Consider the following 18,496-nt stretch of genomic DNA (forward strand, 5'->3'; position numbering starts at 1 on the left):
ATCTGATCAATAGAACTCCAACTAAAGTCCTCAACGACATGTCTCCTTTTGAGGTTCTAAATAAGACCAAACCATCTTTGGACCGTTTGCGTGTGTTTGGATGCCTCTGTTTTGTGATGATACCTGGGGAGCTGAGGAACAAACTTGATGCTAAAAGCTCAAAAGCTATGTTCATTGGTTACTTTCCAACTCAGAAGGGGTATAAGTGCTATGATCCAGAGTCAAGAAGGGTTCTTGTCTCGAGGGATGTGAAGTTTGCAGAATCTAGAGGCTATTATGATGGAAAGAGTTGGGATGAGCTCAAAGATCTTTCTCAATCAGCCTCAGATAGAGCAAATAACCTTAGGAGAGTAATGGAGAGCCTGGGAATCAGTATGACCTCTTTACCAAGTGTAGAACCTGTCCCTGAAAATGTATCATCTACTGCAGCTGATAGTGTTGAGAGCACTCATCCTAATCATGAGGGGGGGGGGCAGTAGAAATGTTGAGCAGTCTACACAAGCTCAACCTGAAGAGAACTCTGTAGCTCATGATCAAGATGAGATGCCATCAGAATCAGATGTTGAGACTCAAGTAGATGCGCCAAGTGAAGGAAATGAAGCAGAACCTGAGCAGATACAACTTTTGAGAAGGAGTACAAGGATCAGGAAACCCTCACAGTGGATCAACACAGAAGTTTACTTCAATGCTGAAGCTGTAGCTCACCCAATAAGTGCAGTATGCTCCCTTGCTCAATATCCAGAAGATCATCAAGTCTTCATCAGTGAATTGGATCAGGAATACATTACAAGAACATATGAAGAAGCTATGCAACACAAGGAGTGGAGAGAATCTGTTGGAGATGAGATGGGAGCCATGATCAAGAATGATACATGGTTTGAGACTGAACTTCCTAAAGGAAAGAAGGCAGTGACAAGCCGGCTTCTCTACACTATCAAGTATGGAGCCAATGGAAAACCAGAAAGAAAGAAGACAAGACTGGTTGCAAGGGGATATACTCAAGTGTATGGTGAAGATTATCTAGACACTTTTGCACCAGTGGCCAAGCTTCACACTATAAGGATTCTCTTATCTCTTGCTGTCAACCTTGAGTGGGATTTATGACAGATGGATGTGAAGAATGCCTTTCTTCAAGGAGAATTGGAGGATGAAGTCTACATGAGACCACCTCCTGGTCTTGAGAACATGGTGAAGCCAGGAAATGTTCTCAGATTAAAGAAGGAAATTTATGGCTTGAAGCAATCTCCAAGGGCTTGGTACCATAAGTTGAGCACCACACTCAATGGAAGAGGCTTTGTAAAGTCAGAAGCTGATCACACCCTCTTTACATTAACTAGTAAGCAAGGTATTGTGGTCATCTTAGTCTATGTGGATGACATCATCATCACTGGTAGCAACAAGGAAGGTATTCTCTCAACTAAAACATTTCTTAAAAGTGCCTTTGATATCAAGGATTTGGGAGAGTTGAAGTATTTTCTTGGGATTGAGATCTTCCGCTCTAAAGAGGGGTTATTCTTATCGCAAAGGAAGTACGTACTTGATATTTTAAAGGAGGCAGGAAACCTTGGGAGTAAAAAGACCAAGACTCCATTAGAAGAAGGATACAAGGTGCTGAGAGAGGGGGAGTATGGGTCTACACCATTTGGAGATATCAAGAAGTATAGAAGAATGGTGGGCAAGCTCATCTATCTAACCATCACCACACCAGATGTGTGTTTTGCTGTGAATCAAGTGAGTCAACACATGGGAGCTCCTAAGGTGCATCATTGGAATATGGTGGAGAGGATCTTAAAGTACCTAAGAGAGGCGCCTGGCCAAGGAGTATAGATGGCATGTAACAAGAGTACTGAAGTTGTTGGGTATTGTGATGCTGATTGGGCTGGAGACAGAGTAGATAGGAGATCAACTACAGGCTATTGCACCTTCATTGGAGGAAACCTGGTCACATGGAAGAGCAAGAAGCAGAAGGTGCTGTCTTGTTCAAGTGCTGAAGCAGAGTATAGAGCAATGAGGAAGCTTACTAGTGAGCTCATTTGGATCAGAAACTTACTAAAAGATTTGGGCATAGAGACAACAACACCAATCACAATGCACTGTGACAATCAGGCGGCCATACATATAGCATCAAACTCAGTGTTTCATGAGAGGACAAAACACATTGAAGTTAACTGTCACAAGGTGAGACAAGCTGTGGAGCAGAAGATCATTTTACCCTGCTATACTAAAAGTGAAGATCAGTTAGCTGATATCTTCACCAAGGCAGCAAGCACTAAAGTTTGTGAGTTCATTCATCCAAAATTGGGATTCATAGACCTCTCATGTTACTGATATCTCCTTCATGAAGTGTTCTACTCTTTCTTTGACTTGGGTTTTCTCCCAAAGGGTTTTACCTAGTTGAGGTTTTAATGAGAGAATACTTCATGACTTCCAAGCTTGACTTGTTCCATATGGTCAAGCTTGAGGGGGAGTGTTGACATGAAGCAGAAGTAAGCTGCCAGACTTGAGAAGTAAGCTGCCAGACTTGAGAATTAAGCTGCCAGACTTGAGAAGTAAAATGTCAGACTTGAGAATTATGCTAGAGACTTATAAGGTTTTATAAAGCTTTTATAAGGCTTTATAAGGTTTTATAAGGCTTTATAAGGTTCTTATAAGCTCGAATTTTATTGAAGAGAAGAAGAAGAGAGAAGAATACTGTTGAAGATATTTTAAAACAATGAATATTTTATTATATTGTGTACTGAGGCAACTTGCCTTTAAATACTTGTACCCAGATCCACAATTAAATCAAGGAAACTATTCTCTCCTGCTCTCTCTTACATTTTGAGATCTACTTTCTCTCTCTCTATGTTCTTCATGTTCTTCATTTCCCAGAAATAAACTCTCAATAATTTTCTCATTCTAACAAGAAACACAACTGTTGCACGGAAGGAAAGCGCCGGATTTGTCCAACTTCTGGTTGCATTCGGTGCAAGGCAGACTATCCATTTTGTTGGAGGACCCCAACAGTCCGAGCTTTACAAAAAAAATCAGCTTCCTGTGTCTTCACGGAGACAACAAAGTTACAATTAGCGGGTGATATTTTTAAAGCCACAAAGACCTAAATAAAAAAAAAATCATGAGCGTAACCTGCTCATTAGAGTTAGAGATGTATGTGTTTAGATCTCCAATTGACATTTTTACTTTTTTCATCGCTTCCATGGTATCAACACACGGGAAAACCTCTGCTGCTGCACCTCCCAAGCTGCATGAAGCACGTAGGTTTGCCAAAGATTAGTAGACATTTAAATTTGTTTTTAAGCCAAGACAGAATGAGTTGTAACCTACTTTTTAACTCTTTGATGGAAGGAGGAATGTTGGTGTCAAAATAAAATTTGGTCACTGGTGTGGAGTTCAGATAGAGGTTACCTGCAAGATCAAGAGTATTTTGTAGACTATGGTATTAAGTTAAATATATGTATGGAATGAATTGTTGTTACCAAGGTTTTTATTGTATTGACTCCCGTCTACATGTTTTTTTTAGTGTAGGTTATCAAAGTACAATATATGTATGGAAAGTGTTGTAGTGAACATGTTTTATACTTAAAATTAAATGACCTTACCTCCAAATATTTTTGGATTGACGGTTGTGACCACCATGACAGACTGTGTTTTTTCGCCCGAGTTTAGAAGACCCGTAAACATTAGCGTCGTCCTATAAAGGCAGGTAGACGACCACTGTACTGGTATAGTAGATAAAAAAAAGTTATTTCAAAGAATGCGGAGAATATAGATAAGTCTTACAAATATTAATAGGGTAGTTGATGGCTTACGGGTCAATGACGATCGGACCAGAAGTCTAGTTCTTCTGGTAGCGTTGTTAAGGTCAGACCCTTGCACAGAGCAAATTTAGCTAACAACAACTGAATGTTTATGAATTGTATGACGACTCAGAACCACATATAAATACATGGTGGTGTAATATTATTATGCAAAGAAAATCATAAAAAATTACCGGGGAGTTCAAAGTGTGTTCGCAAGAGCTTGGAAATATGATTAGTCGTCAGGACTTCATAGTTGTTTGGGGATGAAGAGAATAAAGAAAGGATGATCCGCAATCTTGTACATATTAGTGCATAGCGCAACTTCAAACCCATCAACGTTGACGATCAAACCTTCACGTAAAGATGGACTGTAGAGTTGGCACGACCAGCTGCGATGAATCCGTGAATCACCATTAGGCATAAATAAATAAACTCAAACTTTATTTTAAAAATAGAAAAGACAGAGCTGGAATATAAATTTCTAGAAAGAGTAGAGATGATGATACCTTTTCATCCAGAAAAACCAGGTGATTCCCATAAATTCACTGTTTTTTTGGTGTTAGTTGAATCCCAAATACGGAGGAGGCGACAAACAATGAATTAAGTAGCTGATTCGGTAACAGCAGCATCAGAGGAAGCCATTTTCGAAAGGTTTTTGAGTGAAGAAAAATTTAGAGAGCCTGGTCGTGAAGCTTGATTCCAGTCTCAAACCTCTCCTATTTATAGGATTTGCTGTCTTTATCGGTTTAAAACGCATCAAGCTTCGATTGTAAATTAAGGTAGACGGAGCGTTCGTGGGAGTTATTAGCTTTAATGTAAACCGAAAATTCACTGCTTGGATTAAGGGAGGAACAGTCGAGGGGAGGGTGAGAAAGAGAAGGAGATGAAAAGATACATGAGGTAAAAAATTGAGAGGGAGAAAATCATTTTTTTTTAACAATGGCGGATCCATTGATGTTGAGTCATCCAAGATGGAGACCACTTGCGACCTAATTTAACGTAAGCTTTAAATGCATAGTTTTGTTTAAACTGTAGCATTATATATATGACTAGGGTAAATTTGTCCTACGGGCGGGTCGAATAAATAAACTAATAACACAAATTTATTTTAACTTCTAAATTTACTTTTACCTAAAAATACCATTAAAGTATATAATTATTTTACAACAATTTTATCTATATATTTTAAAATTCATTTTAGAAATTACTAACATGTCTAAGACACATATAATTTTTCAAATTACAAAACACTATGAAACATTAGTTATTTTTAAAAACAATTATGTTTGTTATGAACTTTTTACTATATATTTTTTTAATCGTTATTTCTTTGATTTGTGTTATTATATCCATCAATTTTTACGGTTAAAATTGTTTCATATTATGATATTCAACCTTAATTTAGTTGCGGTTAACTTAATTTCATAATATAATGTTGAATTTTTATGGGCTGTCTTTATTTTGGCAGTGTGAATATTTTGATATGTTTATTTTATTTTGATTATCTAGTTTGATTTCTACTATTATTGTAGTTGTCAGATTATTTTAAACCATATCAGGTGCACATGTGTTTGTGAGGTAGATGAAGATTAATTGTTCTACTAAAATAAATCGAGAGCAAATCAAAAGAAGTCCCTCTTGTATGACTAAGTGGAGGACCTCGCTGCTTTGCTTTATCTGGTATCGTTTATGAAAATGGTAAGTATAATATCTTCCATTTTTAACTCATATTCAGTGACTTTTTGACTTGGGGAAAATCATGTTTGCTTTCTTTCACGGTTAAGGCCTACGATAGAAGTATCCCTTCCTTGAATCTGGTACATATTCATGAAGTTGGACTAATGTAACAATTAGTTGAATTCATATTCGTGAATAATGATGCTCAACTAAATATTTTTCATCTTCAAGTTAAGAAGCATTACTTCTTTTCAGGTGCCAAATATAATCTACAATCAACATGTTGGGACTGGCGTCTCCTACTTTAAAAATCAAAATTTTGATATACCGAGTGACACATGTGTTGGTTAAGTGTTTTTATAATGTAAACTAAATGACCATACTTGTTTTGAAGGTGTAACTTTTGAAGGTTGCAGTTGGTACTTCTAGCCTCAGAACAGTCTGAGAAGTCAATCTTGATCCACCTGTTATACCATCTGCAGCACTTGAGGTTGGTTTCTTATGCTGCAAAAAGGTAGCATGGGCAGGTCGTACGGCTCGTTTAACATGCACATGCAATCTTCACGCCAAGAACTTTCTTTGGTAAAATTTTGTTCCTTGGCTGTTGATCCTGAAGACATCCATGATAAAGTTGAGTATAGAAGTACTGCCTAAATCCCTAGAGAGTTGTTTTTCAATACTTGGAAGACATAAGTTAAATTGTCCTTCATAAAAACAAAAAGAACAAACCTTTATTTCAAGCGTGGTTAGAGCTGGGCTACGGGTCGAACCCCCGCAAGAAGAAAATATGAAACCTACACCCGCCCCGCTTAAACCTGCGGGTCTAGACCCGCGGATAATATTAATAATAATAAAAATTATTAATTTAAATATTTTTATTAAAAATAATAAGAAAATTTAATATTTTAAATATCTTTTATTAAAAATAATAATAAAAAGTAATATTTTAAATATTTTTTATTAAAAATCATAATAATCATCTATTTATAATTTAAATTAAATATTTTAAAAAAAATTGTTTAAAAATAATATTTTTAGAAAAAAAATCTTTTTATTTTTATTTTTGCGGGTTGGCGGATACCGGCAGTTGAATTTTGGCTGACCCGCACCCGCCCCGCATAAAAAGCACTCGACCCACACCGGCACCCGCAAATCAAAATTTTCAAATCACTCGACCCGCACCCGCCTTGCAGCGGGTCAAACGTGGCGGGCCCGCGGATAATGACTCAAATTCCCAGCACTAATTGCAGTCCCTGAATTTGTCAACATGTGTCAACAAAAAACCCTACTCAAATCCAAAGGAGATAGAACTCGTTACTGAACAAATCAGTAGAAAGTTTAATAGAATGGATCAATGAATCAAAGCAAAACTTTACCACACAAAGTTGTTTCAGGCTCGAGTCAAATCTATAAGTTTAGGATATGTCTTTAAGACCTACAGAAGTGTTATGTAAATATATACTAATATAGTATACCTTTTGCATTTGATCTTCAAGACAGTGGAAGAAGATGGATTGCTCTGCCGATTCCTCTTCCTCTAATTGATGAATAAATTGTTTATCTGCTTCATCTCGCCTTACCGGTCACTGAAAGTAAGATGAAGAAGTAGAAATAACACTTAATAACACTGGATCAAACAAATATCAAAACAGAGTAACATAAATACATAATTGAGATGAAAAGAGAGAGAGAGAGAGACCAAATATACAAATCTTTTGAATATACAGAGTATGCTTTCAAGTCGGCGAGCAGATTGGAAGGCGTTGCCATTCCGGGTGTGTGGATTTGTGAAGATTGTAATGATTGAGAAGAAGAAAGTGATGAACTTCACATATTTGAACTCCCTTTTATAGGTGTAGATTCACATCCATTGAGGAGGAGACGTCGTGGGAGGAGAGGGTCAGTGGCGTTAATGGAAACGTTAAATTTGTTGAGTGAATCCAATCGACAACCGTTACTACTCCGTATCTTCAGTGGTAGTAGATAGAAAATGTTTCAACGTTACGGCGGCGAGGTCAGCCCACCGGAGATGAAGCAGACGTTAGTTCCCGAGGTTAGTCGGTGTCTTCACCGAGATTAAAAAAGATCGAACGACGCTAGCGGAATCCAACGAAGAGATTCTTCACATCTAGTCAAGCATCTCAATCTCTCCAACGGTGGAGAACAAAGAATGGGATGAACCCTAAATTCCAGTGAAACACGCGTTGATACTTCATACTTGATAGGCTTAGGGTATGAGCATGATTATTGTTGGGGACGGATTTACACCCTCTCAAGGCCCATTAGACATTGAACTAGGTCTATATTACTAGGAAATCCTAGACATATCTTTCTATAAATAAGAAACTACCTCCTTCTTAGAAAGGATATATTCTCTCATTTTACACATTAAACACTTCGTACAAAGAGTTTATTGATTCTTAGATTTATTTACACTTGTAATCATACATGTAATATAATCTTTAATCAATAAATTCTTTTTGATGTTCATTTTCCATTTGATTTCTATGTTGATTTTTCTTTAGCCTCAAGAATTTAAGAAATCTATTTCTTAAATTCTTTATTGTATGAATCCGACAAACACACCATTTTCGGTTCAAACAGTTGGCGCTAGAAGGAGGGGGCCAAAGAGAACAATCTTCATAGCATATCAAACTTGGGAAAACCCTAGATCTAGGGTTTAAAAAATAAAAAAATAAAAAAAAAAAAAAAAAAAAAAATCCAAAATCGATTCTTTCTTCTCCGACTTCTTTCTTCTTCGATTTGGACGGCTAGAAAATCTGGAAAAACACGAGTCTTGAAAAAGGACGAAGCTTTATTCGAAACCTTGCCGTTAATGTCACCAACGAACCGAAGATTCTCAGCTTGCCGTCTCGTCGAAGAAGAACCGATCCGGCTGGCGGAGGAACCGGAGCTGCCAGTCCCGCTGGGCGGCGATGACGAAGGAGGGGCTTTCTTCGAAAGCTTGGCTTTTGATGTCACCGGTGACCCACGAACAAGCCTCTCCATTGAAGGAGCAGAAGCCCAATTCCATGAGTTTCAACCCGGGCGACTTCTTAGCTGTGTCTATGTCTCGATCCATGGCCATCGGTGGAGACCAGAGATCGACAACGTGGAAGCCGTAACTGCGCTGGTTCTTCCTCGAGCTCGAAGCCAAGACGAAGACACGGCTTTGGTTCGATGGAGCAAGAGATATTCACCATAACAGGGGAAAGTTCGAAACTTTCTTCAACCAAAAGATTCTCGTCAGCTTGTTGTCTCGTAGTTTCACTCACCAAGATCGAAGAAACTCACGGCCATAATGAAAGAAGATGAGTCTCATAAAGTTCGTCACTTTGATTGAAGTATCGTCCTCAAAAGATTCGATACCGGCAGAAGCAATTCGTCGAACACTTGGTGAGGCTAAAGGATGAAGCTTTCTCATGAAAGCTTTGCTTTCTTCGGGTGGGACTTTCATCGAGCACTTGGTGGGCTAATAATAACATGAAGCAACAATGGCAGCTCATGTTTGTAATCCCACAGCACGACATCAGAGACACGATCTCAATCGCCGCCGCCGTGAAGACGAGCCATCCTCGCAGCGTCGCCATCTCCTTCACTCTCTTCGCCGGCGTATCCTCACCGTCCATCAGAGCTCGAGCTATCTCCTAAACCTGTAACGCTCTGTGTATTCTGGAAGCTTCCGAAGCAGAGGTCACATGGGCTAAAGCTCGAAATTGGGAATTTTGGGGTGAAACAGGAGGACTTTTCTGCACCATTTGAGAGTTGAAGGGTCAAAGGCAAGGTTTCAGAGAAGACAGGGACTAAATGTGCAAATTCGCAATAATCTGGTTTTTGAGAAACGAAGAAGACGAAGTGGTCGATGGCTTTTCTCCGACGTACTCGGTGCCCTCGATCCAGCCATCGATCCTCAAGTCCGAGATGAGCAGGTCCACTCTCGGTTTGAGCCAAGGAATCAGACCTCCGCACTCTGAACAGAACACCCTTGTCTCTCCCTGAAACCATCACCACCTCAAAGGTGAATTGCATTCAGAGATCCCCAAGCTGCGGTAGCTTCAACATCATGGCAAGCTCAGTGGTTGCAAAGCCTTGTCTCTTCGCTCAAGGTCTCAAGAAAAGCACCACACCGAGAACCTCAACTAACCGTCCGTTGCAAGATGAACCGGTTCTGTTTCCTCTGCTCTGCTACGTAAAGCTGAAAGCCTCCGAGATGCTTAGAGCTGCTGGTGAGAGCTAAAGGTCTAGTTGTTATAGCCTTCACATGGAGTGTTCAGAGTGTCCGGGGAAGCTAGAGCTGAGGCGGGAGAGTAACATCACGTTCTGGTCAAGTGGAAACCAAGAAGGCTTTCAGTAACATGTGTGGTAGAGATGATGACTCGATCACGGTTCATACGGTTGCCTACATGAGACTGAAGAAGAAAGGAGTTCGAGCTCTCTCTCGGCAACCACTCCATCTTCTCCACCGAAAAGATAAGTTCTTGTCTTGAATTATCACATATTTTAATAACTTTTAAATTAATGCTACGGTAAACATTGTGGTATTAATATAAATTATTAAACAATTTTGAGCAGTTCATTCTCGTATAATCTTTATGAGATGACTCATGTCATCGCTTTATTTTTGGTAACCTATGATACTAATAATTAACGATTATCATGTCATCATGTGCAACTCACTACCGTTAAGTGAAAACAAGTTCAACCTAGCTTGCTTATTAATTATGCAACAGTTGGTTATTTCTTTTGGTTTATATTGATTTAATCATGATCATGCTTTCTGTGAACCAGAGCCAAAGAGAAAAACATAGCCAACAAGCGCTCACCACCGTCATATCATCATGCTTCGAAAGACGGTTCTCAGCTTCGAGCTTGTTGAAAGCAGTACAAGCAGCATACGCCGACACATTTCTCAGCATCATCATAGCCTGACGAGCATACACACTAACTACTTGTTCGGCACACACGATCTCAACACGAGACTTCGGGTCGGCAATAGTTCGGTAAACATGCATTTTAGGCATGAGTTTAAATTGAACTTGCTTTTTTTTATTAGGCACGAGTTTGCAGTCGACTCGCTTATTGTTAGACACGAGTTTACAAAACTCGTCTTTGGCTAGGCATGAGTTTACAGAATCTCTCCTTCCACTAGGCACGAGCTCTCAGTAAACTCGTCTCTGTCTTAGCACGAGTCAAGTAAACTCGTCTTTCGCTAAGCACGAGTTTAAAGCAAACTCGCTTCTTACTAGGCACAAGTTCAAAATAAACTCGCCTAAACCGTCATAGGCATGAATGTGTCTAGTTCATTGTCTAATAAACCCTATTCGTGAACTTCGCAGAGATCGATTCCATCTCTCTCAACGAACTTGGGGGGACTTACTGTTGGGGATGGATTTACACCCTCTCAAGGCCCATTAGACATTGAACTAGGCCCATATTGCTAGGAAACCCTAGACATATCTTTTTATAAATAAGAAACTACCTCCTTCTTAGAAAGGATATATTCTCTCATTTTACACATTAAACATTTCGTACAAAGAGCTTATTGATTCTTAGATTTATTTACACTTGTAATCATACATGTAATATAATCTTTAATCAATAAATTCTTTTTGATGTTCATTTTCCATTTGATTTCTATGTTGATTTCTCTTTAGCCTCAAGAATTTAAGAAATCTATTTCTTAAATTCTTTATTGTATGAATCCGACAAACACACCATTTTTTGTTCAAACAATTATCAGAGAGTTCTCAGAGTGGGGGTTCTTAGCGGAATATAAGAAATCATCTCTTACCTTTTAACTAAAAAAATTAAGAATCGATTCTTAAAACTCTTATTTAAGAACCGGTTCTTAGCTTTTTTAGTTAAAAGTTAAGAGACGGATTTTTATATTCCGATAAGAATTCCAACCTAAGAACCCCAATAATCAGCTCTAAGTATCGGCTGGGTTCCATGCGAAAAAAAAAAACATAAAGCCCACGCTCATAGCTTAGCCCACTTCGTTGCATACTCACGTGATTGAAACTCACCGTATAACTAATGGGACATGTGTCACTTTCTCCTTACCTTGACATGGCAACACCCTCTTCGTTATAGTAACTGATAGATAAATAGATAGATAGACACTAGATTAAGATCTGCGCCTTACACGGGATCAACATTATATATATAAATTATTTTATGTATTAAATATTTTTACATATTATAAAATAATAAATATATATTATATAATTAAAAGTCAGTAACTATTAAATATATAATTAAATTGGCGCGAACATAAAAATCAATTTTATTAATCCAAAAAATATTTTTTTATATTTGATAGGATATGTTATTAAATTTAAATGATACTAACATAGATAATATATTTTAGTATATTTTTAATATTAATGTCTATTAAATGATGATTTCTACTCATATAGTTTTTTTGATCATTTGTATCTTTTATAGAAAAAAATTTAAATTACTGATAACAAAATTTCCATTGTGGGATTAATAGTTTTAGTAATTTATAATTTTTAAAAAAAAAATTTTGTCAATGATCGTTCAAAACTTTTATCAAATAAATTGTTCAAAGTAAATTTTGAAACTAAAATATTGTATTTTATATGGTTTATAGTTTAATTTAAAACGATATATATATTAATCTTGATAATTAATTAAATTAGACTTTTTACTTATATAATTTTTGTAATCATTTGTATTTTGTCATAACGAAAATTTTAAACCATGGATCATAAAATTTGAATGTGAAAGTTTTAACAGTTTTAGTAAGTTATAGCCGTTTGTAAAAATTTAAAATATAACATATACATAAAAATCAAAAATTTTATTATATGATTATTGTGATTGTTTAATTTATTTAATAGTTTAAAATTAAACAAATATGATAGAAGATACACTATTTTTTATCAAATCTTTATTATTCAAAATCATTAATTGTCATATATACTTTAGCCACATTAGGCAATTCTGTAAATTTTATTTAAAGAAATAATAAAGTATATTAATGATGAATTTATTGTTAGTTTAATAAAAAGTTTATTATATAACTAGATGGACTAACATCTAGTGATGACATGTAGATACAAAAAGAAGTTGTGATGCTTCTCAAATAATATATAGGGGATAGATAGATATGAAGTGAGGTTGGAGATAGTTTTACTATTTACAAAGAAAATATATTTCATTCTTTCTCTGCGTTTATTTCTTTTTATTTATTTTTTTAATCCTTACTCTTGTTCTCGAAATAACCACTCGTTGGAGGCTACGTTTTGCTAGATGAGTTTTTTTTGGCTCAACATCAAACTTTTCATTAATCAAGAGTTAAATACAAGGACTTGACCTCACAAGGGTTCAACTACGGAGACAAGGATTGATCTAGTATCACCCATGAACGTTTAGATTGTCGTGTCTAAAAAAATACCTTCTAGGTTTCTACAATAAAAAAAAAGAAAAAAAGGAAGAAAAACCGAAACTAGCCAGCTAAATAAGCAGCCCGTTTATATACTGATGAGAAGTGGTCCAAAAGGCCCATGATATATATCTATCTCACTACGGCATTTAGGGTTTCATATGTGTCTCCCCATATATAAAAGTAGTTTGTCCTACTAAACGTTACTTCAGTCACTTCTCCTCCGTCAACTCACCTGTTTCGCCGCCATGGTATGTGCTCTAACACACTCGTTTACACAACAAGTCTTCGCATATAATCAGTGTTTTCATGCTTATGTTTTTCGCCTTGTGTCTTTTAATCAGGTGAAGTACTCCCAGGAGCCCGACAATTCCACCAAATGTGACAACTCTTTCTTAACACTACACTGTTACTAGGGTTTTGTAATGATCCAATGTTATTTACTTTTCATTTGTTACGCATTTTTGCAGCTTGCAAGGCGAGGGGAGCTGATCTCAGGGTCCACTTCAAGGTAAAAAAAAATGTCTTATTGTATCTCGAAAATGAACTATCTTTTCTCTTTAGTATAGGATAGAAGAAACCTGAATAACAAAAAGCAGGGCTCTGTTGTTACATGAACAAAGCTCACGTAAATGTCAGGAAAATCGAATTGGTCATCGTGATTGGGTGAACCTACGTTTCTTCTATTAGCTAATGGTTCAGTACATGATGGTACATTAGTTTTTTAACTTGTAATAATCCTTGAGTAATGTACATTAGTTCTTGATTAAGAAATTAACGAGGATGTATGTTGATTGGTCGTGCCCTTTGCTCTATCCTGCTTAAAGTAATAATCATTTTATTTGGTTGATACAGTGTCTTTAGGTGTTACCACTAGTCTTGTTTTGATATTTGCAAATGATTCTTTAAATACTTCAGAAATGTTTTTGTATCATTGTCTGTTTGATAATTTGAGTTACTCTGATGATGTATTTGTGTGAACAGAACACTAGGGAGACAGCGCACGCCATAAGAAGGCTGCCATTGAACAAGGCCAAGAGGTACTTGGAAGACGTGATAGCTCACAAGCAAGCTATCCCCTTCACACGTTTCTGTCGTGGTGTTGGCCGTACTGCTCAGGCTAAGAACAGGCATTCAAACGGTCAAGGTCGATGGCCTGCTAAATCTGCTCAGTTCGTTCTTGATCTCCTCAAGAATGCTGAGAGCAATGCTGAGGTCAAAGGTTTGGATGTTGATGCACTTTTCATATCTCACATCCAAGTGAACCAAGCAGCAAAACAGAGGCGGAGGACATACCGTGCTCATGGAAGAATCAATCGTATGTTCTTTTATGCTACTCTTTGTTTTCAACTTGTTGCTTTTTTCCACACAATCTGATCCCATTTAAATCTTTTTGCAGCTTACATGTCAAACCCATGCCACATTGAGTTGATATTGTCAGAGAAAGAAGAGCCTGTTAAAAAAGAGGTAAATTATCTAATCCTTATTTTGACCATCATCATTGATGTGCCTCTTCTCATATCTCTTTTTTTATTTGAATAATTTGCAGCCAGAGACTCAGTTGGCAGCGAAGTCAAAGAAAGGAGACTCGTCTTGAGCCTATAGACAAGTAGCTTTTTCGTGGTCACCTCTGTTACAAGAACCGCTTGATACATTTTGTTCACTTATCGTTCTGTAAGACAAGGAGCCAACATTTTCAAAGACATAATAATATGTTTCTTTGTTTCTGGAACAACGGGGCATTGTTCACTTTATTGAGTAACCAATTCCAAAATTTTAAAACTACTCAGTTCAATAATGATTATAAATTCCCATTGGTTAAAAACTTAATTTCTTTCTTTTGGCAATTCAGAGTTTGTTAGATAGGATGAAAAGTCTAAGACCAATATAATAAAGGGTATTTTCTCTAAAAAAGTATATAAAGATGACCACTTTCCATGTAAACAAGTATGATGATACAACAGCTAATGATGATGTATCACATCTAGATCAATTACATGGACTTCCTGATGAACAACATTATTACCAAAGAACATATACATCTAAATTTGGGCATTGCCTTTTCAGCGCATCAAAAACAAATACTAAAAAATGGTGTTCCTGATGAGAGCCAAGTAAATCTATCTGATAATGGAATGAAGCTCCAAAAACGTCATGTGACACAACAACAGAGAAGGTGGTCAGCATCTTTTGTCCGATTCCAGTAAGGCCCAAAGTCATGATATAAAAGACACAATGTCAATACGGTAGGAGTGAGTTAGTGTTACGGAGCACCTCGATAGTGTGCGATTGGAAATAAGGTCTGAGTTTTCTTGCCGAGGTGATGATAGCGAGGACCATCTTTTCCAAGGTTGGGTATCTCGTTTCCGGTTCCGTCATCCGCTTGCTGGTGTAGAAAATAGGTTTCTGTTCGCCACGGTCTTCTCATATTAGGACGCTGCTAACGGCCGAGGAAGTGACGGCAATGTATAAGGATAGAGTGTCCCCGACTTTGGGCTTCGACAAAACTGGAGGTGTCGTTAGGTAATGCTTGAGTTGATTGAAGGCTTCCTCGCATTTTTCGTCCCAGACGAATCTCTTATTTCCTCGCAGGAGTTCATAGAACGGGAGGCACTTGTCTGTGGATCTTGAGATGAACCTGTTTAGTGCCACAATCCTTCCGGTTAAACTCTGAACCTCGCGGGTGTTCTCCGGGTTAGGGAGATCGAGGATTGCCGTTATTTGTTTTGGGTTTGCTTCGATGCCTCGCTGGGTGACAATGTAACCTAGGAACTCTCCAGACGTGACGCCAAAGGTGCATTTCGCCGGGTTGAGCTTCATCCCGTACTCGTTCAGCGTTTTGAAGCAGTCTCGTAAATGGTTGAGATGGTCCTTGGCGCGAAGTGATTTGACCAGTATATCATCAATGTAAACTTCCATAGTGTTGCCGAGTTTGTCGGCAAACATTTTATTGACCAGACGCTGGTAAGTCGCTCCTGCGTTCTTTAGGCCGAAAGGCATGACCTTGTAGCAATACGTCCCTCTGTCTGTTATGAACGCCATTTTCTCGCGATCGTCCGTATGCATCATGATTTGATTGTACCCGGAAAAAGCGTCCATAAATGTTAGGAGCTCATTGCCGGCAGTCGACTCCATCAGACGGTCGATATACGGGAGAGGGTAACTGTCTTTTGGACATGCTTTGTTCAAATCTGTGAAGTCAACACAAATGCACCATTTCCCATTTTTCTTTTTAACAACGACGGGGTTTGCTAGCCACTCCGGGTACCGTACTTCGGCGATGAAACCTGCGTCGAGCAACCTGTCAACTTCCTCATTTACTGCTTTGGACCGTTCGGGTCCGAGCTTCCGCCTCTTCTGTCGAATAGGCCTGAACGTCGGATCGACGTTTAATTCGTGAGATGTTATTGCGGGGTCTATACCCTTCATATCAGAAGTTACCCATGCAAAGGTTGAGGCATTCTCTTTGAGGAAAGAAATGATTAATGACTGCAGATCGTCGGAGAGATAAGCGCCAATGCGCACGACCTTCGATGGGTCAGCTCCATCGATGGGAACCTCGTGGATTTCTTCCTTCTGAGGGTAGATCTTATGTATTGGTTTGGTGACGGCATTGACGAGAGAAGGTGATTGTTGTAGGTTGACCACGGCGATAAGTAGCTCTCTCGCGGCCCGTTGGTCCCCGCGGATCGTCTGCATCGTTCCATCTTTCCCAGGGAACTTAACGCATTGGTGGTAGGTGGAGGGAATGGCTTTCATGGAGTGTAACCAAGGCGTTTCGAGGATTGCGTTGTAGGGCGCCCTAGCCCGGATAACAGAGAACTTAACAGTGTGGGTCACATCACCTGCGTAAACTGGGAGACGAATTGTCCCAATCATCTGTTCCGAGGAGCCATTGAATCCCGTGAGAGTGCGTGAGTAGGGCTTCATGTCGCGCAGGTCGACTCCCATCTTGTCGAGCGTGTCCCAAAAGATAAGGTCGACTGAGCTGCCTGTGTCGACGAGAACCTTCGTGACCTAGCATTCGCCGATTCCGATATCGATTAGGAGTGGGTCGTTATGTGGCATGCTGATGCCGTGAGTGTCGGCCGCCGAGAAAGAGATTTGATGGTCTGCTTCGACTTGCGAAGGCCACTTTTGGGCGGTGATGGCTTGCCGCCTGTAATCTTTAACTGCTCTTACCGAGTCCCCGCAAGGAGGTGAACTACCCATTATGACGTTGAGGTGCGGGGTGTTCGTAACTTTCATCAATTCTCGTTGCGCTTGTCATTTCACTTCGAGGCACGGTCACAAATCATGTTGCTTGGGCTGACTAAGCTTGGCACGCAAGTCTTCGGCTTTGGAGTTGATCTGCTCACGTAAATCTGCGGGCTGAGATTGAAGGTGTAGAGCAGCTCCGGTTCGGGTAATCTTTCTTGCTTTAGACTCGTCGAGGGACGTCCTAAGGTCTGCCTCGTTCTTTTGCACCATTTCGGCCCTCCGCTTCAGAAATGTGCGTAAGTCCTTGGAATCTGTTTTTCTGCCCAATTATTCGCGCAAGTCCGTTGGTACCGGCGAAATTTCGTCATCCGAGGAATCAGCCTGTCGGGGGAGTATCATTTCCACCTGTCGCCGGTTCTTAGGTGGTTCTTCATCAGTTGATTTGCCTTCGAGGTTGAGATTGTTTACTGTGGCTTTCTCTGGATTAGTTTGCTCTTCTCTCTGAGGGGCTTTTGCTTGGGACTTTTGAATCTTCTTCACTTTGTTTTTGCTCCAATTCTTATTGTTTTTCGGCTTCTGCGGAGATTCAATCTCGATTTTCCCGCTTTCGATGGATTTGAGAAAGTGTTCGTATAAGACTTTGCAATCCTTCGTGTCAAGTGACTTGACCTCATGATAGGAACACCACTTACTCGGCTCGACGACGTTCGAGTTTGCTGGTTCAGGGGAGCTAGACTTTGGCTTGCTGGTATCTCGATCCCAATGATTCCACCCCTTCTCTCGCGCCATTGCGGTGGAACCCGATGGTTCACCGTTGTCTATAGCATTCATGTAGCCCTTCTTCTGGTTAGGCTTGCCACTTGTGGAATGTTGGTGCGGTTCTTGACGAGCGTCGTTCGTCCGCGCGGGGGTCTGTTTCCCTGCAGCTTCTTTGGCCGCCTTGGCCCTAGTATCCTCCTCCGTTTGAATCAATTTATTGGATCGAGCGATGGCATCTGGTACTGATCTCGTCGGGTGTCGGTAAAGATCGGCCCGAAATGGTGACTTAATGTGGAGGATGTTTATCAACGACTCCACGGCTATATGATCTAGTACGTCGACTTTCGAGACAATGGATTTGAACTTCTCCATAAAATCTCTCACGCTCTGTCCGTTCGCGTGGTTGAGATTCCAAAGATCCTTGGCGGTGGCTTCGTATCGAGTGAACATGATGTAGTTTTTGAGGAAAGCCGTCGAGAGGTCGTGAAAACTATCAACGGAGTTCTCCTAGAGACCAGTGAACCAGTTAAGAGCGATACCTTCTAGGGTTTCGACGAAAAGTTGACAAAAGCCGGCGTCTTTTTCCTCATCAAAGAGGTTCGCGCGTCGCATCGCGATATTGAAGGATGTGACGTGAGCTGAAGGGTCG

General features: G+C 39.3%; 1 protein-coding gene and 1 non-coding gene across 2 annotated transcripts; both read left to right on the top strand.

The window, feature by feature from the left end:
• The first annotated feature begins 13,013 nt into the window (after nt 1-13,013).
• Nucleotides 13,014-14,623, top strand: LOC106357840 (60S ribosomal protein L17-1). The gene is made up of 6 exons (XM_013797544.3): nt 13,014-13,139; nt 13,233-13,269; nt 13,359-13,399; nt 13,873-14,206; nt 14,288-14,355; nt 14,438-14,623. The coding sequence occupies exons 1-6, from the start codon at nt 13,137-13,139 to the stop codon at nt 14,483-14,485; spliced, it is 531 nt and encodes a 176-aa protein (XP_013652998.2). The 5' UTR covers nt 13,014-13,136; the 3' UTR covers nt 14,486-14,623.
• LOC125588207 lies at nt 13,478-13,607 on the top strand. Its single transcript, XR_007324598.1, has one exon. It is a non-coding gene; the product is annotated as a small nucleolar RNA snoR74 (small nucleolar RNA).
• Nucleotides 14,624-18,496: the final 3,873 nt, after the last annotated feature.

Source organism: Brassica napus, chromosome C5 (assembly GCF_020379485.1).
Source record: "Brassica napus cultivar Da-Ae chromosome C5, Da-Ae, whole genome shotgun sequence".
Lineage (NCBI taxonomy): Eukaryota > Viridiplantae > Streptophyta > Magnoliopsida > Brassicales > Brassicaceae > Brassica > Brassica napus.

Bases quoted from the DNA above. Each gene is read 5' to 3' on its own strand.
- LOC106357840 (XM_013797544.3), top strand. The intron at 13,270-13,358 runs GTGACAACTCTT...GCATTTTTGCAG, and splicing joins GCCCGACAATTCCACCAAAT to CTTGCAAGGCGAGGGGAGCT. The intron at 14,207-14,287 runs GTATGTTCTTTT...ATCTTTTTGCAG, and splicing joins TGCTCATGGAAGAATCAATC to CTTACATGTCAAACCCATGC.